Source organism: Labrus bergylta, chromosome 11 (genome assembly GCF_963930695.1).
Source record: "Labrus bergylta chromosome 11, fLabBer1.1, whole genome shotgun sequence".
Taxonomy (NCBI): Eukaryota; Metazoa; Chordata; class Actinopteri; order Labriformes; family Labridae; genus Labrus; species Labrus bergylta.
In genome coordinates this window covers 18,959,013-18,983,781 of record NC_089205.1, presented here as the reverse complement: position 1 = coordinate 18,983,781, position 24,769 = coordinate 18,959,013, and the positions used below count along the sequence as shown (strand labels likewise).

At 39.7% G+C, this 24,769-nt stretch overlaps 1 protein-coding gene across 2 annotated transcripts in view; it reads right to left on the bottom strand.

Moving 5' to 3' along the window:
• Window positions 1-24,769, bottom strand: part of lrfn1 (leucine rich repeat and fibronectin type III domain containing 1) — a 118,339-nt gene continuing 93,570 nt past the window's right edge. For both annotated transcript variants that reach the window (XM_029281220.2, XM_065960333.1), the window contains exons 4-5: window positions 4,798-6,193; window positions 1-1,906 (exon numbers count right to left, since the gene is read on the bottom strand). In XM_029281220.2, the coding sequence (XP_029137053.2) occupies window positions 1,006-1,906; window positions 4,798-6,173 (2,277 nt within the window). In that variant the 5' untranslated portion in view covers window positions 6,174-6,193 and the 3' untranslated portion in view covers window positions 1-1,005. The remainder of the gene's footprint in view (window positions 1,907-4,797; window positions 6,194-24,769) is intronic.

Genomic DNA, 24,769 nt, shown 5'->3' with positions numbered 1-24,769 from the left:
TTAACCCACACAAAAAAATTTAATACCCTTCGTGAGGGGATAAATGGTCCAAACTTTGACATACTAAATAGGGAGAGGTGTGATGACACAGGTTTTTAATGTAAAAACTTGCAGCCAACACCCAAATGCTTTGTAAAAAGTCATGTGACATATGACTTACTTACTTACATAGTTAGTACACATACACCAATGTTTTATATACTTATATATGTCTTTTTTGTTTGTTGTCTTTTTATCTAGACCAGCCAGATACAGTACCGATTAATATACAGTCACATCTGGAATAATACCTATTTAACATCATACAGTCCGACCATCAAAGAGGAATCCTTACTTTGTTTCCAGGTCCGTCCTCTCTATGCTAACATTAGAAATCGGCATATGTAAAATCTTGTTCTCTTTTTTCATCATTATTATTGTATAGACTGGTGGTGATACTTGTCCTTGTATCTCGTGTCTTCTGTGCAAAAGTTTTTTTTTTCTTTTTTTGTTGAAAGAACCAAAAACATGATTGACATAACAGGATACCTGGCTGTTCACTTTACAGTTATGATCATTTATTTTTTTTGTGTTTCTTTTTTGTCGTTGTTGTTGGAACAATTAAACAGTCACATCCAAACGCGACATCCCCCTGGCATGTCAAGAGAAAACAAGGAGAAATAAAAAACAAAACAATCCAAAGAAACGCTTCCCATCCTCTGTGTGGGAGGCAATGATGGAGAGGAAGGTTTATGACTACAGTGAGCAGCATCCTCCATTCGTACATTTTCTCAGAATAAGGCACTGCTGCATAAAGAAAGGACATGGCCAAAAAACCTCTCTGGGAGTATGATGGGGAGGCAGGATGATAGGAGACTGTTTTCTTCTCCAGCAACTCTCAGAAAGTTTGCATGTGTAAGTAAAATGTGCTTGTGGTCATCAATTGCTGTGCGCAAGAGAAAAGTGTGCGTAATGTGGCATGTCATATTTTTGTTTGTACATGTGTTAGGGTTTTTTTGTTTCCCCTCACACTGTGCTCTCAAGCATCCACTCAGTGCTGCTGAACGTAACTCTCCTGTTGGCGAGTGGCGACGACTCCATGTTGAGCTGGTTGGTGGACTTGTGCCACCTCGTCCTCGCTCTGCGGGGGTAACTATGACTCTGAAAAATGGAGTAATCCCCTCCGTCAAATGAAAACCTGTGCCTAGTTCGTGCCAGCTCATTAGGGAGCAATCCCATGTTGGCCAGGGTACTTTTCTTGTCTTTGAGCCTGGGAGCCTCCTTGGTGCCAGCATTGGGGCCTATGAGACACAAGGACATGGTGGAGCCTGTGAGGCTACTGTCTGTCTGCGTGTCCTCAGACGGAGGGCCGGAGCACTGTGCGTCCAGGCTGGTTCTCCTTTTCATCTTGTCTACATTCAACTGAGGCAGCTCCACCTCCAGGATGGCAGTGGTAGCTCCTGGATTCTCCTTCTTCTCGTTGTCCATCCGCAGAACCAGTGCCATGCACTCTTTAGGTGCCCCAGCCTCGCGCTGGCCCTCGTCGGAGGGCTGCTTGGAGGTAGAGCGCTGCAGCTGCTGCTGGCTGCCGTTGGTCTGCGAGTGCATGCTGGAGCTGACCTTGGTCTTTCCGTCCTCTGGGCTGCCATAGGCCTTGTAACGGATCATCAGGATGATGATGAAAACCAGCACAGAAGCAACAATTATACCACCAATAATGATGATCATGGTGCCTCCCAGGAACTGGCTGTGCATGAAGCGGCACTGGCTGACCTCGTTGGCTGTGTGGAACTGCACGCATCCGACCACACGTGTAGCCGTTAGTGATGTGATGCCGTCGTCGTAAACCGCCAGCACGCAAAGGTCATACTCCCGCCCTGCAGCCAGATCATTGATTAAGAAGTTCTTGCTGGTAGATGGGATCATTCTGCAGAGAGAGGAGACATAAGAGTGTCGGTAAAGATGTTGACGATTAATCATCAGAATTACAACGCCCACATTTACTGATTTGCATAGGGTGTATTAAATCACACAAAGGTGCCAGCTTCACACAACAGAAAGACACAGGGCCATCACAGCTCCTGCATTAAATATCGCTCATTCTGCAACACGCACACAAAAAGCCCAGCACTACATTAAAGCTGACTTATGAGAGAATATGCTGTAGTATAAAACAGCAGTGAGAAGTTGCTCCATTGGGTTTGTGTGTAAAATAACAGCAAGGGTAACTTGCAAGGTGATAAACAAGCCAGATGAGGCTGACTATCTAACAATATGCCTCAACAGCTGCAGGACAAGTGATGCTGCCGCATGATGTGGCTGCAGTTTTCATGTGTGAATACCTAAGGTCACATTTAGTTGGCAGCTGCAACATTACTTAACTCTAAATACAGTGGAGAGAGAGGTATTGTCTTCAGGTCAACATTGGCGTTTATATAATTAGGAGATTTTCCCTTCTCCCTGAAGGGGGGCTCTGATGGTTATCATTTGTAGGTAATAATGTAGCACCCAAAGACAAAACAACACTCAGCTCCATGCCTAAACCGGATGAGAAAATTATGCAGGAGAGCGATTCATTATATCTTGTAAAACCTCCAAAAAAAGAAAAGAAAAGAGGACTTTAATAAACTGGCTCTATGCATACATAAATCTGGTATAAATCCTCCATCAGACATTCATGTGCGTCACATATTATATAAGATAGATACAGGAAACGTATTCTCATATTTGAAACTGTATTGTCAGAAGGTTTGATTATGTTTTATTCAATGTTCTAAACAAGGACACACTTTTTAATCTAAAATCAGATATATTGATTTTTCAATAGATGTCAGTGAAGGTGTCAGTCACCCATGTTTGGCCTCTCATGCAAAAGGCTCATTCGTTTCTTGACATTTGCTCTTTACATATTACACAGTTATAGTCGATTGAAACTTACTTTAACCACCAGTCGTTCAAGCAGTGGTCAGTGATAGCTTTTCATCTTTTCTTCAAGTATACAGTTTGGATATTTCCTTTCAATGAAAGTCACCATCTCTACCTCATACTAAATATTGTGCTAAATAATTTAATCAGAACGATTGCACTTTTTACTCCACTGCTAATTCATTACACAGCTATCATTATTAACCACCTTTCAGATCAAGATTTCATAAAAAAAAGAGATTTAGTCAGCAATTAATATGACATATCTCCAGCTTGACGTTAATGCTGGCTACAAACATGTACATGTCATTCTCTGAGGGAGGTATTTATAGATAGGAAGTGATTAATTGATTCCTGTTAACAGCATAGCAGTTTATGTGCTAATGTGTATAGTTAGAGTTAGGGGGGCTTGTAATTATATTTCCATTTGTCAAAGGGGAGCCTGGCAGGAAAAGTTTGTGAACCACTGCATGAATGTAACCCTAACCAGTAATGCAACAAAACAAAACAAAAAGAATAAAAGGAATTTATTTTTGTCTGAACTATGAAACTGTTTTCTGTGCCTGTTTTGAAATAACAATTAATGGCAACCAAGGGCCAAGAATTTCTCAGCGTTGTTGGCAAAGGCACCTGGAAACAGTTACAGCCAAGCCCTAGCTAAGTTAATTTGGTAATGACTTTAATTCAATTACAGGGCTCGGGTTTCATTCAGAGGTAATTGTACTTGTACTGTACTAATTTATCTCCCTCGTGTATAACCAATTAATAGTGCATTAGAAAAAAAAAACATATAAAAAACAAACCTGAGTAACAGACCTTTCTTTTCCTCTTCACTCTAACCCATCAACCATGAAATGACCCCTTATATTATTTTGTGTCTCTTTGAAAGGAGCCTGACCTTCAGGTTGGGCACAGCCTGTCTAATGTGCTGTACAAAACTACCCAGCTGTATCAAATAGTTCAAACTACTTCTGTAAGGGCCAGTCCTGCAGTCATGATGATATCTTACTGTATCATAGTTCTGATTTAGTTTTGATTCGTTGGGGTCACTGTTTTCATTTTTTTTCCCCTTAACAATTATTGACTAAAAAATAAAACCTTATACTAATACCTTCATCCCATTCTGCTCTTACAATTCTTTACACTCACATCTGACTACTCCATCAGTGTTAATAATTTAATGAAGTTAGATATTATCACATGTTATCCATATTTCTGCAAAGTAAATATGTTTATTCTTATATACATTTTGCTTGTAATACAGTGTGTACTAATCGGAGTTACATTTTGAGTGTAGGACTTTAACTTCTGATTGAGTATTTTAATTGTGTCTTATTGAAACTTTACGTAATGTAAACAAATGATATGAATACTTCTTCCACCACTGCCAGCCTATTAGGAAACCACATCTAATCACACTCTGTGTTTCAGCCAATTACTGCAGACACTTGCTAACGATACTAACAGTTACATGTGCTGAGGTAGTTTGCCTTCCTGTTTTTTATTGTCATTTTTTTTTAATAATCCTGAAAAGATTTTTCAGTCTAAGAGAGTGCAGTCTACTTAGACATTACGTACTGTTAATTATATATGGAATACCTTGGGTTTACTGTACATTTTAAGAATACTGTTGTTGTTTTTGTTTTGTTTTAAGTTATGGAAAATATTCTGCCTTAATGTATCCTACAGATAAACTACAGGAGCTCCATGAACATTCTTAATCAATTTGCCATTTTGGGATCTGTCAATCTGCCATAATGTACCGCTGTGTTATTCAGCAGATGGTGACTCCAGATGTCTCACCTTTTCTTGTGTCCCTGCTCCACCACCACCCTCCCTTCTCCTCTCCTCTCCTCTCCCCTCCCCTCCCTCCCTCCCTCCAACGCGGCTTACCTGTACACCAAAGTGTCATCTGCCGTGCTGTTGTACTGGATCTGGTACATTCTGATGCCGGGGATGTGGCGCTCAGACGGCCAGCGGATCACAGTGGAGGACGAGGTCAGCTCGGAGACCATCACCCTTCTGTCCTGCTTGTCGTAGCCCTTGGTGTCGTTGCCAGATTTGGAGGAGGTGGTAATGTCTGAGAGACCGGGGTCCTCGCGCATGTGGCCTGTGTTGTTCACAAACAAGGGTAAGGGGATCATGTTGATCTCAACAGCAGCTGTGGCGATGCCTGCGGCATTGGAGGCAACACAATTAAAAGCCCCACTGTCCTTCAGCGTGGTGATGAGAATATCAAGGGTGCCATTATCATACAGGATGGTGCGCGAGTTATTGTGCACCAGCTTGCCATCTGGAGACCTCCAGTGAATATCGGGATCTGGATCCCCCACGGCTTTGCATTTGAGAGTTACTCCTTGCCCTTCCATCACGTAGGGCTTCATGGAGAGATGTTTGGTGATCAGTGGTGGCTCACAGATAAACTCCTCTTCTTGGATGGACCAGAAGTATTTGTCCATGAGGTGCTCCGGTGAGGCACAGGTCTCCAGGTCATCCTCTCTCGTCAGCCTGCGCAGCCACAGCAGCTCACAGTTACAGTGAAGCGGGTTACCTCCGAAGCTCACAGCCAGAGTGGATGAGCTGGAGCCCTTGGTGTCGGACAGCACCTGAGCGTGCTGGAACAGGCTGTCTGGCGGCAGCTTCTGCAGCCTGTTGGAGGTCATGTCCAGGCGGACCAGCTTGGTGAGCAGCGTAAACGTTCCCGCTCCAATGTGGTCAATCAGGTTGTGGTCCAGGGTGAGCGTGTTAATGTTGGTCATCCTGGCTATGGCCTCCCAAGGAAGCGTGCGCAGGTTGTTGTTGGACAGATCCAAGTCTTCAATAGTGGACACAAACTCATCGAAGGAGTTCAGAGCAACTTGGTGGATCTGGTTGTTCCCGAGGATGAGGTGCCGCAGGTTGATGAGGCCTTTAAAGTGGTCACTCTTTATCACACTTAGGCGGTTTCCGTCCATGTGCAGAGCCCGCAAAGACCGCAGGCCGAGGAAGGCTTGGGGGGTGATCTGGCTGATAGTGTTGCGAGACAAAGTGAGGTGGACCAAGCTGGTCATGTTGTAAAAGTCTTTCCTGCGGATGATGGTGATGAAGTTGTCGGTGAGTCGCAGCTCCACGGTCTTACGGTCGATGGTGGGGGGGACAAACAGCAGGCCGTTCTTAGCGCAGAGGAGAGTCAGAGTGGGGGAGACGTGCTGGCAGATGCAACGGCCTGGGCAGCTGTATCCCTCCACCAGAGCCGCACAGAGCAGCACGCACAGAACCAGCCGCTCCATTGTTGATCCGCTTCTAGGTCCTGTGTAAGACACAGACAAATAGAAGAGTCAAAAATAAGGCTCTTTGGATTAATAAATAGCATTGTAGTCTTTATTAGAACCTGCTGCAGAAATCAGGAGCCTGACCTAGATTGCTGTGGCTGCCAGTGAGGAATCAATCAAAAAATGAAATGGAGCTTTTCAGAAATTAATGGCACCTGAGATGATGAAAGGCTGTGCAAACATCGTCAGAAGCCCATGTGGCTGTAGCCTTCTAATGCAAATAACAGGATGGTTTTGTGGAACTAGGCTGCATCATCACTATAACATATAATTTATTGATTCATCACGATACAGTTTTCCTAACTACAGGTGTACATCCTAAGAATACACTTATACTTATATTTATAGCATTTATTTATATTTATAGCATCCCATTAATCCAGCCATCCATATATACCTAATAATTCACTTTTTTTAGTCTACATCTGTACATTTTGTAAATAAAGATGCCAAACCTCATTTTGTTACTCTATACTTGTATATGTGTAATGACAATAAAGTTGAATCTCATCTCATCTCACATTTCCACCATGTAACGAGGCTTGTGTGTTTTTCTCACCCTGAATTTCACATCAGGATGGAGAATTAAGGGTACGAAAGGGCACAAGCCAACAAGGCTCAAGGTTTTTCATGACCTTTTCATGCTTTCTGTTCTCCCTTAGCTGCAGAGATGCGCTGCGGAATTAGACAGAAACCTGTCATGTTAATCACAGCAACAAAAAGTGGGAAAAGGTGAAAGCAGTGGAAATATGGCTTGTTTTTTTCCGATGGAGGCTCTGAGGATGCTCTGATTCTCTGATTCCCATTTAGAGGTATTGATTTCAGGGCTTGGAGAGAACACGCCTGTGGTGACAGGAGTAAAAAGTGATGCTTTGGAACAATAACCATAAGAGACCCCAGTGGAACATGAACGGTGATGTGCGGATGATGACACCGCCAGTGGTTTCACCCTCCTTGGCAACCATCTTTGATTGCTTATGCCTTAAGCCTCTCTAGTGATGAGAGTGCCTGTTAACGGCGATAAAGCAAAGAGATGACAACTGTCTGTTCTCATCTAGCTTTAGAGAATGACTGCAGCCCACTGCCCCATCCAGCCCCACAGGGGGACACTTTTGATCCCTGCCAGATTCGATGTGTCAATCAACGGCAGTGTCTCTCTTTTCTCTTGTCTCAGGTCCGGCACAATTATTTTCACTGACTCACATGAGGCTGGCTATAATTTTTCACTTAAATAATCTTTGTTTTGTCATGGCTAATTTTAGAGCCTCTTTATCAACATTCACCATGCTGAGGTAGGTGGTGCTCACATCCTTTACCCTGATCATTATTGGCAGACCCAATAGGCTTAAAGTAGAAGCGTATGATTCTCACAACAAATGGTAAATGGTGAATGGACTTGAGCTTGTATTTTACACTGCATGTCACACTCTAATTGCAGAAGTTGCTATGTAAAGTGACCATTAACTAATCCCATTCATACACATGCACACACCACCGACGAAGCAGGGTTAAGTGTCTTTCCCAAGGACACATCGGACATGTTGCTGCAGGAGCTGGCGATCGTACCCCCAACCTTCCTGACTCTACCACTGATCCACAGCCGCACCTCAGTATAAACAGGCCTGAAAAAGACTTTATATAATTCAAAAGCCACACGTCAAAACATGTTGGACAGAAACTACAAGCCAAGCTCTCTTTCACAAATCTCTCAAGCTTCACCTTATTCATATGCTTTGCACAAGGATTGTTTTCGGCCAAACAAACTTGGTCTGATGAGAGTTGTTATGAATTTTCCAGACAGCCGGAGAAGTGAGAAAGTGAGAAGTGTTTTCTTTTTATATCAGCCTGCATTGCAATTCTAACCCAGCGATGAAAAGTCCCAGTTGTGGTTCCTTTTTTCACTTTCCTGCTCACACTCACGCAAGCACACACACGCACACACACACACACACGCACACACGCACAGACACACACAGACACACAGACACACACAGACACACACGCACGCACGCACGCACGCACGCACGCACACAAAGGCTGCTGTCTAGCTACTGTCTAGCAGACAACAGGGCACCTCGTTAACTATGAAATACTGCAGTCCAATTGTTGTCACCCAAATCAAAATCTGGGTTTGTTTGTGATTTTTTAGGAGTGGAGTAGAACAGCTTGAAACACAAGTTCAGACCAATGAGTCAGTTTCAAAAGCGTGTTGATGAAACTGACTCAACACATGCAGATGTACGACTTATACTACCTTCCATTTCAGGGTATTTAAATTAAAAAGACTGGACCCATGTTTGTGTTTAAACCTCCCTTCCTCTTTGTTTTCACTCAGCAGGCTTTCATATAACCTCAGTCTCTGAAAAAGATCCACCTTAAAAGCTAGATATTCAAAAATCTTCCGCCCAATTGAATCAACAAAGAACACAAAAGGAAGAAAAAATACAACATGCACACATTGTTATTTTCTGCACTGTGTCACATTTATACCAAGACTATTCCTTTTCCTTTTGCAGAAACACACACTCGCTCGTTCACTGTGTGAGAAAATTTCCAAACCCCCCAGAGAGAATTTATTTATTTAGCAACGCTCCTTTATTGTTGGCAGCACAGTTGTGCCTGCCTTGTCTAAATTAATTCCCCCTTTTTATTTTAACTCTCTAGGAAAGAGAAACAATGAATATTTTTTTTTACAGCTGAGCAGATGACACATCCTCTGTTCATAGACTCCTATAAAGAGCTACCGAAAAGGTGAGAGGATTTCCCAGTGCTGAGAGTAATCTAGTATTGTCACCAAACTTTGTTAAGTTTCAATATAGTAGTGACTTTGCGTTATTGGGTTAGTTTTCACATAGTAACTAGGCCACAAAGTTCACAGTTTCTTGGAGGACCAGCTGTGCCGGAGCGTTTCCTGCCACACCGTTGAGGATACTCTATTGATCTTTCAGCATCTCAGAGAAGAAGGGGAAAGGGGGGGGCGGAGGGGACTTTGTTGCCACGGCAACACTGGTGTAGAATGTAGGTCTTTGAATTGCATTAAGATGATGTCGAGCTGCCCGAAAAAAGCGAGGCTTCAATCTTAATGGGTGCTGGGAAGTCTAGGAGGGACGTGAACAGATGTAGGAATGGCCCAGTAAATGAAAAGAAAAGGGCAGCTCCGCCTCACATTTCTATTTCTGTTTTATTGCTTCATTTTAGCAGTAGCAACCAACAAATCGATAGGTGAACAACAAGGAGAGAACAACAAGCTGAGCAGGAGTTTGGGGTTGTTTTTTTTTGTTGTTGTGTCCAGTCATGCAGGAGCACAATCTTTCACAGGGGACATGGAGAACTTTCACACAACATTTTTTAGTTAAGAACAGCTTGTATTCACTTTCCAACACGTCCAGATTCAAATCATTAAAATAAAGAACAACATATTTACACAACCATGCAGACAATGATCCCCATGATGACTACGTCTTTACATGCTTTGTATGCAAACATACTTTTATCCAAAGCGACGTACATCAGAGAGTAAAAAAACAACTTAATACATAACCACCACAGAAACAAATTCCCATTGTAAGTACCGGGAACCTAACCCACAACCATCGGATTACCTGAGTGGCAGTTTTACCCACTGAGCTACAGAGAAGACGTGTGTGTGTGTGTGTGTGTGTGTGTGTGTGTGTGTGTGTATATATAATATATATATATATATATATATGTGTTACATATGAAGCAGTGACACATCTGCACAGTGCCTGAATATAAGAGCAGAAACTGATTTCAAACTTCTAAACATTATTTGCAAACTTCAATTAAAGTGAATCCCTGTTTACTTTTAAGTATTGCGAAATGAGCTGCATTTCATTATTACTGAAATTTGAAGATTGGGGACCTAGTAAGCCACCAAGGAGTGAACCTGACATTCAACACTACGCTCAGGTTTTCTAAATTTGGAACCTAAAATCCATCGAGCTTCCTTTGACATTTCTTGCCCTTGGCTACAAAGGGTTGAATTAATACGATTTGAATGGTAGGAAAAAAAAACAACCCTGCAGGTCTGAAGAAACAAATACAATATGAGACTTGAGTAGCATAAATGATCAAATTTGTATAATCTTTTAGCAAGTGATCAAAAGTAAACTCTGAAACATTTTTTGTCATGAATCTAGTCAGACGTAAGGAATTGTAACAGTCTGGAGAAATCATCAATTGTGGAAAAAAAACATTGCTGCCTTTGTTATTAATTACTCTGCTCTTTAAAATGACTGATCTTTATTGAACTAAGAATAATTTGTTCAATAAGGACATCTATGTTTTTCCAATTTTCTTACAAGTCTGTGATTTATTTGAACATCTACAAATAAAAAGTTGCATAACAGCGGTTTTTCACTTTGTTTTCTTCCCTATCCCGCCATAATGCAACTTTTAATGAGGACGTTTCAGACAAATCTGACGGCTAAGTAGCGCTCTGATGACTGATGACTCCCATCTATATTAGAGGATCTGTGTTAGAGGTGTGTTTGAGTGGGCGGGAAAAACAAGCATGAATATAAAGAAGTTGATTTAGATGCTGGAGGGTGTGTGAGATAACAAGCTGTTTTTTTTTCTCCACAGCAGTGGCACTCGTATCAGGGGAGGAGACACAGTGTGTGTACCTTCATGTGTTTGTTGCTAGAGGAGACAGGTACACAGTGTAGGGGAGCTAAGATACCTGCTTTAAATACAGAGGAGACAGAATTAAGATTGATACTGTTTAATGTTGTGTGTTAATGTGTCTGATTTGTGTTTCTAAGCTATACTAATGTTTCTGAGGTTTGCTTTATCTTCTTTCAAAGGCTACTCTGTATTCTTGGCTTTAAGGTTGGTAATGGTGGAGCTGTCCCATGGGGCCCATTCTAACGTAACCTTAATTGTTTTCTCTTTAGGTAAAGGTTGTTAATTTTCTGCCTAACATCTGGCTGTGTGGTGATTATATCACTTCCTTCAGACAACCAAACTGGATAAAGCTGCACAGTTAATCAATTAGTCAACGGACAGAGCTATTAAATGCCAACAACTATGATCATTTAATATTCTTTTAAGTGAGTAATTAGCTTAAAATGTCAAGCTTCAGCCGGCTTTTGTATCTAGCTTCTCAAATTTGAGAATTTTCTTCTACTATATGCTACTTCTTGGTCGATCCTTGTGAAAAAAAAAAAAATATGTGTTTGTTTTGGGCCATGGTTTGGACAAAGCAAGTTACTAAAGATATTTTCACTGCTTTTGTATCTTTCAAAGAATAAGGAATATATTCTTCCTGACAGCTTGCTTATCAGGGCAAACATGCAAACTGAAGTGGAGCAGGGGTTTGTCTGCAGGTTCAATATTTTTTGTGGACATTTTTGATCCGACCCTAATCAAGGATACTGTTATCAAACGTTATCTTTTACTCGACTGATGTGACCAAACTCACATCACAGTACAAGCACAGTTTAGCATAAGGTGTGCGCATGTACTGTACAACATAAACACAGAGGAAAACATACAGAAACACAAATACACATCTGCATATCCATGTATCTACATATAGACATGCAGACAAACTAAGAAAGACAGCCGTGAACACCCAGGAAGAGAACACAGAGAGAAAAATAAATTAAAATTTGTTTTCAGGGTCGAGTAGATTGTGTAAATGTGTGTTGTTCTCAAACACACTGACAAAAATAAACTGCTGCTTCTTAAAAATGCTCTTATGGACACAAAAAGAAATGCCTAAATAATCAGCCGTTTAATGAAAAACGACTCAAAGTAAAAGCTTAGCAAGCATCATAAACAATGCAGGAGGAATCAGACGAGAGCGGAGCGATGCTGTCTCAAAGTGCTCGTCCTACATTTGACTGTGAAACACCTTCCTGCTGCTGTGTTTTGTTTTTTTAACACACAGCTTCAGTTCACACATTAAACAGAATGAGACACTGTACAGAATCACAATTCGGCTTCTCAACTCTGGATGAAGCAATAACATTTCAAGAGGTCCACATTTCTTCAAAAGAAATGAGAAAAGCAGTGGGCCTGCTCATTTACACCTACATCATGTTTGACATTTAATTAGCAGCCTGTGAGTTCTTCAGAAAATACTCACAATTAAATCATCTTAAAGAAGTAAAGGCTTTGTTAAATTAAACAATACATTAAGATAAACCAGTGTCTCTAAATGTCACGAACAACCTAGTTAACTGGCATCTCTTAAATAAGTGTCCATCCATCCATCCAATTCTTCCCCTTATCCGAGTTTGGGTCGCGTTGCAACAGGCGCAGCAAGTCAACCCAGACTTCTCTCTCCCCAGCAACGTTTTCCAGCTCTTTCTGGGGGATTCCAAGACTTTGTCAGGCCAGATGGGATATATAATCCCTCCAGCGAGCTCTGGGGTCTACCCAGGGGTCTCATCCCAGTTCGACGTGCCCAGAAAACCTCCAAAATGAGGAGTCCAGGAGGCATCATAATCAGTTGCCTGAACCACCTCAACTGGCTCCTTTTGATGTGAAGGAGTGATGGCTCCACTCGAGCTCCCCCTGAATGTCTGAGCTCATGCAGACACCCCAAGGAAATTCACTTAAGATGCTTGTATCTGTGATGCTTTTTGGAATAATGCAAGTGATTTTTAAGTTTTCATCAAACTTTACAGACATGTTCTATGACCCGTAATTCTTAATTTGATTAAATGCAAATCTGGCTGACATAATGAATATGAAACACAACTGCATGTGGTGGAAATAGATTTCTTTTGGAGGATAGATTTCCTCAGATCGTCTTTGAGATGACACAGAAAAACACTTTGCTCATTTGCTCATATTTGCTCATTCTGGTGATTTATAAGCCTTTTTGTGCATAAATGTAAAATATGACCCATTTCAAGTTTCTCATTTATAAGGACTATGATTGAGATATAGAAGGTGCTTGGGTTATTTTGACAACACATGCAATTTAAAAAAAAAACATAATTAAGATGTTGAGGAACTTGCACTGGCATTTTGTGCAATGTTTTACCTTTTTACAGACCAAACAGCGGATGGATAAAAATTAATATTGAGCAAATGTATAACTTGAATAATCATTAGAGCCTTTTCTTCATTTGTTTTACTATATAGTATAATTTTACAGTGTTTTGCTTTGACTCAAACGTTGGCAGCAGGGGGGAAAGGGGATGTATCAAAGAGGGAGAGGATAATGATAAATGGTAAATCCCAGACTGCAAATCCAATCAAAGGAGGTTTCAATACCAATCGGATATTCATTTCAATCACCAGGCCTGCTGTTGACCCAGTTTCTGGTAATTTGTATAAGCCAAATGACAGAAATGTACTTTTTTTCCTGGTTTTCCTGGTTGGAAAATTATGATGAGCCTTTTCACTTTTTGAGACCAAAAGTAATTGGCTATTCAAAAAAAAACACCAAAAAAAAAAAACGTATTTAACAGAAAGTGAAATGATAATAGCGGCAACCCTATGGACGGTTACATTACGAGTTAGTTAGTCCAGGCATTTCTTGAATGTGACTTTGAAAACAGCCAGTATAAACAATGTTAGATTCTGTCCTTACCGAGGAAAAACATCCACAGGCACCAGGAGACTTTAAGGGTATTTTCTGGACATGACTTTGTCAAGAAACCGTAAACGCCAATTAGACGGTGCAACAGTGAACTGTTGCTGCCCTTGTGTGACTCATGTCAGGCTGCAGGCATAATTATTGACAGGCTGACTTCATTGGTCTCAGCTCTGTCTGCAGCAGTGGACGAGGGACCGAAGTTATGAGGCCCCGGGGATTTCTGGTCGCATCTCATCGCGGGGGGGGGGGGGGGGGGGGAGGTATTTTTGTTAGGAGGAGGAGCATTTGCATATTATAATTATGTCTGCATACAAAGACACTCTTCTCAATTACATCCAATTTAAAACTTTCATTGAGAAACACAAACTATTGCAGCGCCATAAACTTTAATTGTGAGAGCTTTTCCCTAAACAAGACAGAGAACATCAGGATTACATTGGTGCTGCTTTAGTAAAGTCATGCACGTCCCTTTTTTGATTGATTGTTACCCTTTACCTCCTACCTGTACTAAATACCTCCCTTCCCTGACATTATATTCCCTCAATAAGGTCTGCTTTAGTTACAGAACACCGCAATGCAGAAAATATGATTCAACGAAAAATCTTTTAAAGTAATGATCATCATTTTGAACTTATTTTAAAAACATCTCCTTGAATAAAACCTTGCTAAATTATGAGTAACAAACGAATGGAAGCTAAATGTAAGTTTGATTAAATATGCACTTGGACAACTTGTATTCAGTCCAAGAGAACATTACATTAACTCAATGCATCTGTTCAACACTGTCCTCAAAATTGTATTTGTTTTTCTAACCCAAACTTTGGAAAAATGTCTAAAGTTGACATATCTAAACGGTTTAGTTAGTCTCAAATATAGCTCAAAATCTGAAAAGAACAATAGATTTTTTTAGTAGACAAAAGAAGGGTTTTTGTATCTTATTAAAAATGATAACATTAATGATCAAATCAAATTTTACCATCCAAAATCTAACTTTTCAGACGGTCGAATGCTTTGCAGATGGCTTTCTAATGCAGGAGGACATGTGCACTATGAAAAATGCGACATTACAAATACCCCCCTTTTATTATTTTTATTTTACATGTAACCAATGTTGAAATAGTATCCTTACTTGTACTAGGCTCTGAGAACTGCTACATATTGGAAAAAAAAGGTGTTTCAGGAATTTTGGGCACATAATGGTCTTGTAATTACATGGACAAAAACATGTTAGTCTATCAATGGGTTGGCACAAAGTCAGATACATTTGAAGAATGAAGAATATCGGGGGGGGGGGGAAGAAAATCACATGTATCTCAAAACAGGATCCTCATTGAAGCTTTGCCCCATGGTGCAGCATAGTTTATAACCACTTTGGTTTTTCTTAAGAATAACCATGCCATGCTATGCTCATTACTGATGACAGACCATTTCAGTAATTAAAAGGGAAATTATATTGATTTACAGAAATGCCATACCACTGATTTTCCTCATGAAGTGATTGATTCCTGCTTTTAATGTCTCACATGCTGCACAGCATCCTGATCACTGTACAACCACTGAATCCTTCACTAAAGCAGTCTCATTAATCAGAAGTACCATATGACACATAATGGACTTATTAGATTTGGTGTTGTTCCAGTCAATCCACTTTCTGCACAAATTGCCTCTGCAACTGTGTGAAACAACCTCAGACTCTTCTCCATCTGCTAGCTGTCACAATTAATAGAATAAACAGGACAATGTGCTGCCCTCCCACTGACAATGGCCACTTGCTTATTTTAGATTTGCTCTGAGAGGTTTTGCAGAGCTCAACACTCACAAAGGAAGCTGGCCCGTTAGAGTTTACTCTTTGGATTAAGGACACTGCAGTAGTTATGATGAAATGCTAAAAAAAAATTAACCACAGTGATTGATGTTCTCAGAGGTGGAAGAAATATTAAGATCTTTGATTGAATAAAAATAACAAGTCATCATTTAAAAATAGTCTGTTCCAAATAAAGGGTCTGGGAATCAAAAAATCACTTCATTAAACATCCATCCATCATAAGTTCAGCTATCCTTAGGGGATCTCAAGGGGCAGGAGTCAGTCTTAACTGACATTTGACAAGAGGAGTAAACCCTGGACTGGTTTACCTGTCAATCATTGTGTTTTGTGCACATGAGTTGCCAATTCTACATTTAATAAAAGGAATTTACAGTAGCTAATTATACTACTGGAATAAATGTACTTATAGTTTTTTTTCAGCACAGAATAATATCATCAATCATTCAATTGCCTTTCATTTACAAAGAGCCAACTCACAATGAAAACTATCTTTTAGCACTTTGTAGAGAAGGTCTAAAGCATAGTTTTTGTTATGTACAAAATATCCAACATTATTCCACCATTTGCAAGCAAATGCAGTGGCAGCAGCAGTGGCTGCTTTTGAACAGGCAGAAACCTCAAGCAGAACCAGATTCAATGGAGAACAGCAGTCTGCCACCACTGGATGGGCCAAGAAAGTAGGAAAGAGGAAGAGACAGACAGAGAGATAGATAATGACAAATGAAAAAAGTCAGACAGACAAAGCGGTGAACAGATAGCAACAATAAAAACAGATAATAAGTATAGTGACAATATGAGATAGCTTTATAGGACTACAACATGAAGAACCTGCTAAAGTATAACACACTTAAACCTGTTCACTGAACTGACTCCAAAACACTGAATTTGTATCTTTAGGCCATGAAAAAAGGAACATCTTTCTTTGTGATTGAGGGGCTCTGCCTTATTTTGTTCTGTTTTGCTGTGATTTTAGGACGTAGAATGTCCTGACATAAACAGACATCCCTCACAATACACAGTCTGTCTGCAGTCTCTTTTCTCCATGCAGTTTCCCTGACACCTTCCAAGAGAATGCCCAAGTACAGTCGACATACGTCAAAAAGAGAAGTAAAGCAGAAACAAACAAGCCCTGATAAAAGCAGAAACGGCTGGAAAAACAATACTAGGATAGACAGAGATTCTGAATGACACCCAGCTTATGGGATTTCTATTTCTAGCTCAGTTATTTTGAAATCCAGTGACAGTGGTTTGTCTTTTACAAAGGCTGCAGCATGATTGTCTCATATGTATGTTGTTACTGCATGTGTTCCCATGTGGTGACAGTTTTGTTTGTCCTCTACACTTAACATTTCATCCACTTGACTGTTTAATTTAAATCATGTCTTCTTGTTCCTCAACAAAGCGGCTCAATGCCCTCCTCACTGAGAAGACTGAATAGATCCTCTGAATTGGTGCCTTATGGTGCCACTTTGAGCTACTGTGATGGTGAGGAATCCACACTCGGTTTCAAATCCTCCTCCTAAGACTACTATACTGCATTGATCCTGCTCTGTATGTACCCTTGCAAGGTAATATGTATGCCTGTTTTGTGCTCCAGTGCCACAGCAGACTCAGGCTAAGAGCTGATTTACACTGCGGAGTGAAAAGGAATCAACAAACTGGACTGAAAACCTCCCCTGTGTTCATTTTACAACAATACAGCCGCACACTGATCCATCATTAACAAAAGCTGGTGTCATCTATTGAAGCTGGATTATGCTGACCTGCTTTTTTCCATAAGAAAGGAATTATTTCTGAATAACTGAAGACCATCTGTTAATTACACAACAGAAAAATCCTGAATAAACAATCACTTTGAATAGGTTATAATAAGGCACCAATTTGAATTTTTAGTCAAACAAATCACAAATGCATACACCCACTACCACAAACCTATTGTGTTTTTTCATTAAGGATAAAACGGCTGAAATTTTCAGTGCATCACCATCTATTATGGTTTTCGTCACACTAATGATAGAGATTTAGCAGTGTGAGGTCTGTGTGTAAGCCATTCTAATCCAAACTGTGAAATCTCAGCAACTGTTGGATGGAGAGCAATAAAAATGTGTTTGTGATCGCCTCTTGATAATTTGTGATGACATTAGTAGTTCTCTGACTTTTAATCCAGCCCAAACATTGGATACGTTTCTAAATTGTCCAAGTTTGTTTCGGACCAACTACCTGTCAAACAAATGACATTCCAAGTTGTACTCCAGCTAGCAAACCTTAGCATGCAGAGATGCTAAGATGCAACTTGTTCTGAGTCCAAAGTCGTCAATCAAGGCAGCTTGTGAAGTGGACTGAAGCTTCTCAATATGATCACCTAGGAGCCACTATACAGTAATAACTTGAAACGGTACATTTAAGGCTATGGGTTTAAGTTAGCATAAATATGCAGTGACTAGTTATAAATTAGGAATATTATTAAATACAGCAGGCTTATTGATGAGAACATCTGCTTATTTAAAAAAATAATAATGCTTTCTGATAAAAGAAAACCACATTTAAAATGTTTGGACATGCAGACATTGCAAAATGTTAACAGTTTAGTTATATTTAAGCATCAACACTACCTGGTTAAGTTTGGGGGAAAAAAACATCATGTTTTGGGTTTAAATAAGGATAAAATGCCTCGTAGTGCCATGTCACTAAACCACATTTTTTTGTTGAAAATAATGGACCATAGGCTTGTAAAAGCGTACATTGAGTAATTTAAAAAGAAGTTAACTGCTTAAAGCAGCAGTATGAAACTTTAAGAGCTTTAAATAGTAGTTTCGAAGGTTGATTTAATAGCACAATCACCTTCAACAGGGATTGTCCATAGCACAGCCCGAACGCCTGTTTACTACATTAACTTTGGCAAAGGGTTGAGGTCATCCTGCCAGAAGTTTGTACGGCTTTATGGCAATGTAGCTCACCAGCCTTCAGTTCTAAAGAGAAGCCAGCGAACAGTGATGGATGAAGCTAAGAAGAGAAAAAGAGAAAGTGACTGAGTAAGAAGCAGAGTGTACATCCCTACAGATATTTTACATAACAGATTTTGACGTACTGTATTGTTATTGGTTCACCATCGCCTCATGTTTAGCAGCTTTACCGGGTACAGAAAGTAATCGAACCCAAGTTATGTCTCAGATTTGCATACAAATAAATAAATACACATATTCTATGCTAAGAAGTTACAACTTTCCTTGTCCATGTTAGCTTTATAAGTTTGGAACCTCACAACTGGTCAAATAAATTGCCCTCTCCATTGTTGCCATTTAGCCTCAGCAAATACATCTTGGCAACAGTAAAATACACATACACAACAAAACAATAAGGTAGTCTAAAACCTAGGCAAGAGGATACAGCATCGTATTCTGAAGCATTGGGCCACTTCCCAAGCTGCCTTATTTTATTACTATGGAATGAGAAGTGGCTGGTAAAGATAGTGAAGAAACGACTTAATACTGACTTAATACAAGTCATTGTGAGTGTGTTAGCATGTGGCTCGTTGCATCACTGTGCCTCTAAATGCAGCCACACACATATGCAGGGATTTGACTCTCACTCTTGTTAAACTTGTACAATACTTTGTTTCACCTCACACATCCAGAACAAACTAAATGTAGAGCACCGCATTCATCATCTTGTTTCTTAAATCAAATACAAAATAAATAACCAATGTGTACCTTCTCCTTACTGACTGCACTATGATTTAATTAACAAAAACAATTGAGATTTATTACCAGCGGGATCCACATGAATAAATCTATTGCCTAAACTGGACCCAATAATGAAAAACTCACTCGGCTCTAATTGATATAGAAGACAGCGGCCCAAATTCACTCAAGGCTGTAATACTTCAGAGTGTGTGTTACAACCTCAGAACGAGGTATGACTGCATGTGATTCACTCAGTGCACATAAATAATGGACCGCAGAGCTTCAATTTGACACACTTCATAGGAAAGCCTGTGCAAAGTAGGTTTAGTCAGAACTTTTGTCAAACATTTATTGGAGGAATTATATTCATATATACATTGCAGGGATTCTGAGCCTTGCTAATCCAGTCTCTGCGTCTATTAGAGCACCTTCCAAAGTCAATACATGCACAGTGGCAGTGGGGCAGTAAATACTCATAAGGTGTGGATTTTTTCTTGGGTGAAATACCTATTCTATGTCACAGGAGTCTCTGCCCCTGTCACAGGAGTCTCTGCCCCTGTTACTGACAGGATCTCAAGGCGCATGTGAGGAGGGTTTCCAGTTTGGGGGCCTCAAAATCCCTTCAGTGCTTTTTGCAGATGAAGGGGTTTTGCTGGATCCCTCAGTTGGGCACATTCAACAGGCATCTAGGTGGTTTGAAGTGTGCAAAGGAGCTGAGACGAGGATCAGCACCTCTTAGTCTGAGGCCGTGGTTCTCTGCCGGGAAACGGCAGATTGCTCCCTTTGGGTGGGGAGTGAGCCTTTGCCCCAAGTGAAGGAGTTGAACTTTTTCAGGGTTCACAAGTAAGGGTAGGATGGGCCGTGGGATTGACAGGCGGATTAGTGCAGTGTCTGCGGCAATGTACCGGACCGTTGTAGTGAAGGGGAGCTGAGCCTGAAGGCAAAGCTTTCGATTTACCAGTCGATCTTCATTCCAACCCTTACCTTTGGTCATGAGCTATGGGTAGTGACCAATAAGTTCACTGATACAAGCAGCCAAAAATGAGTTTCCTACGGGGAGGTGTGGCTTGATGACAGCGGTCAATGAACAGGAGGTTTCCTGTTTCTCTTGAATCTCAGCTCGGATCAATCCTTATCATCTATCAGGTTGTAATGCATCTCAGACAGTTGGATGGGGATTTTTAGCCGGACTATTCTATGCTCTTTGCTTGAACAGTCTCAAAGTTAAAAGTGCCCTTTTTTTATCCTACTGTGGAGTTATCCAGCATATTTCGTTACGGTGTATTCACACTTGATGCATTTCATGATGGTTGTAAATTAATATTTCACCAACATCTAATGCATGCAACTTTATAGTGACCAGTTTAAGAAAGAATCTATGCAGATTATCCAACCCAATTTCTTAGCTTTGAATTTTCATTTTAAGTGTAAGTACTAATAATAAAAACGATAATATATATATATATATATATATATATATATATATATATATATATATATATATATATATATATATATATATATATATAATGTCTTTAAAGTTTTTTTGGGCCTTTTTGCCTTTAAGAGAGACAGGAAAAGGAGAGAGAGTGGGGGATGACATGAAGCAAAGAGCCAAGGTTGGATTCAACCCATGGCTTGATGCCCCTTCCATATTTTTTAAGTAAGACTAACTAATTAGATCTTAAAGCTCTACATTACAGAAGGTGTGTTCAATGTTAGCATGACTTACAGGACTACAATAGCCACATTGATGCGAAACAAGCTTAGTTGAGTAAAATAAATATTTTTTCTTAATAAATACTAGTGATTTTCAACATAATGCTTTCTCAATGCCTGATATTCATGTCAGATGTTTCTGCCTTCAAAATAAAACATTTAACAGAACCAAACAACAGAAACCCCACATTAGATGTATTTTATTCAAGTCCTTAACATTATTTGTACATTATGACATTCCTTAAATATTACTAATCTGTTGGCGAGGCCATCCTTTTATCAATGGGAAGCCACTCTCTCAATTTCTCTGTAGTGTTTAAAAAAAATCAAATAAAAAATCCACAAGTCATTTTTTAACATTAATAAAACATCTCAAGCATTACAGTTCAAAATGCATATAATCATCTTAATACATCTACTTCAAGGAATGTTTTTATGGTTGTGAAAAATGCTCACTTTTGTACCAATGCCTCAAATCCACAGAAGCAAACCAGGCCTCATTTGAGAAGATTGACCGTTACTACATTGTGATTTGTTACCACAGCAATCAGGTTGGGTTTGACAAAACACTCCACATCACTCATACCAAAGACCCTATGTTTGCATTTTCCCTTCAAAGTTTGTCAGTTAGTAGCCAGCGAAAGGGAATCTGAGGGAGATTTTTCTTTATAGAATACTACATAATGCAGTTACAGGGCAAGATCCGCAAAGAGATTCACGCAGAGATTTGCCTGAAGAACTCAAAAGCTAAATGGACAGTGACAGAGCACAGGTGGAAAACACAGGTCAGCCAAGGTCAGTCATTCAGCACATGCAGAGAACTGTGGGATTTGAAAGGATTCAAACCAATCCCGAGTTTGAAGACCTCACATAAATATGTAATGTGTCCATTTTATTTATGGAATACATTTAGAGACACAGCAGAGAGCAATCGGTGGAGGTCATGTTGGGGAATATATACAGTAAGTGAGTTATTGCAGTTACATCAACCATAACGGGCTGATGAAAGACCCAGTCTGGGAATCTATGTATAAATATTTATGTCTTATGTTGGATTTGACTGTGAAGACAGAACATTAACAATATAAATAGAGAATATTATAACTTTTGTAATGAAATGTGTATTACTACTACAACCAAATCTGGTTGATGTAGGCTAAAAATGCTGATATATATAATAATTAAACATTTGCAAAGCTTCACCAATGCCATGCATTGTGGAAACAGTTTGAAAAAAGTAGCACCTCCTGTGCCTGGTCCTCCTTCTACAAATTAGGTATGCACGATTTTGGAAGGGAAAGATACATCTTCTTTCACCCCCTTCTGACACAAAATGCACATTTTCAATATGTGAAAAAATAAATCATTACCTGTGTCTGCGCCTGCTACTCTCAAAGTCTCTTTTTATCTATCAGACAAGGTTCAAACAAATGTGAGGGTATAAATAGGCTGCCATGGATGATTCTACATGGATTCTTTTATTCTGCCAACATCATAATTATTCGGGGAAATCAGGTCAATGTTTTACATCCATGACATATTTAGAAATTAGACGATTTTACAGGATTACATCAGACAAGCTCATGCTTTAAGAGTCCTCAGTAATGAACCTGTCAGGCCTGTTATTTGAGCTTTAAAAAACAGATTTAGCTTTCTATTATCAGTAACTTTATTATCACTTTTCTATATATTATATATTTTTCTTCATGGCTCTGCACAAAGTTAATAAAGTTCAGTCCTTGTGAATTATTGTACTTTCAGTCTAATGGAAAGTCAGCGTTACAAAACGTTTATTAAACGACGGTTTTAAATTGTGGATGTCTCACAAACTTGCTAAAGGGAAAGCAATTGATTAAAACCGCTGTGACATTTCGACCTCCATCCTGGTCTTAAAGGCAATTGAGAAACTTTTGAGTTTTAAATAAAATGTTACAGTTTTTAAAAGATACATTCTGTGACAGAATTAAAGGAAAGGTTTAAGATCTCTAAATCTTGGAACCCTTCGGCCATCATTGTCTATCATCATCTAATAAACTATATATATGCCTCTGGGAACAGACGTTCGGTGAAGTCATAAGTTAATGTTTAAGACTTCCAGGCAAGACTTCCTTTTCCACGCAGCGCTTATGTCTGCAACGCAAATGACGTCAATTCTTTGTCCATAACATCCCGGAGTAGTGCCCGTTTCTCTGTTGAGTCTCAGTTCAACTGTAGAATGTTAGCAATACTGCAGTTTCACTCTGGTAGACTTCAATGTATGAGCCTGAACAAGAAACCAATTTCCATGTGTTCAATTTTAATGCCAATTAAAGGAAATAATTTTCCCAAAATAACAACTTCATGATCAACATTTGTAAAAAAGTAAAACAGTCAAGCTTCATAAGGTGTACCCTTGAGAGGAGAATAAATGAACTTTTAAAATGTTTGTTGAATGAAGGTGGGTTTGATCTTTTCTGATGTGTTTCAGGCAGTCAGGGAATCAAATTGGCTTTAACAACGCAGCGTCGAGTGAATTTGTGGCTCAAGTTTAAACGTTTGATCTATAATGGATTGTTAGCTTCACGTTAATGCAGATATCTGTGTACAGAGACAAGCAAATCCCCATAAAAACATCGGCGATTAGAGCTGGTATGGCATTAGCTTGGATAACGTTCTGCCTGTTTATTTTAGCCCACATGGACCGTTTCATCTGTTTACACCAAAGCCAGCTGATACCTAACTGGTCAGTACAGCTCAGACTACTACAAACGGAAACCAGAACACTTCACATTCTGAAAATCACAACCCCTGTTGCAGATTCTAAATTTCTATGTAGAATTGTAACTCACTATTTTTACTAGCTTTACATCTATTGATTGAAATACATGGGTTACATAACTTCACAACTTATTTAGTGGAGGTACGTGGAATAATCAGGAACTGCTGTTTATTTTCTGTCTTCTGGTAGTTTTAGCTGCCAAACTAAATCGCAGGCCAAAAGCTAACAAGTTAAGAACAGATAACCTCAGAAAAGTGTCAGATAACATTTTATAGGAAAAAAAAAGGCACATTGAACTTAGTTCAGAAATGGGAATTTAATTCAAAATTCAGCATGAAGCAGATACCAAAGATCCTATGTTTCCCCAAATGAATGAAATTATCAACACAAGCGCCTGCTCAGATCAGAAAAACTGCTGCCTTGGGTTGAAATGAATTCTCAAAAAGATTTTAGGATCACTTCCCAGGTTGGATGTATGATCTGAAAGGAGAGGGCAGTGTGTTTTTTTTGTTTTTCAGACTTTCAGACTTGATCGTCTGCCTGGCTCTCTTTTCTGTAGACTTATTCTCTCAGTGTTTGCGTGGGGCTTTTTTCCCTCCAGGTGCCTGACCTTTCATCTAAATGAATGGCAGAGAAACGAACATAAGACTTTCCAATTAGCGGAATACATACAAAAGAATAGCGTTGCTGAATCACTGCGGTTATACGTTATACGATATGTTTTCTTCCTGTTAGATTTATATGCTGCAGAATAAAATGCAGCTATAAAAAAAATACAACACTGATACTGAAAGTGACTGGGATTCTTTCAAACCCTACATTTCTATTATTCATTCCATGCACTAAACATTATCTTGGACAGAAGAGCAACCTGCTCAACGCCATTATTGCACTTTAATAATGCTCTGTCCATGCCACTTGTCCATTACACTACACCCTACCAAGCTCATTGTGCTGCCAGGACCACTTATAACATCCCTGCCTCATGCACAG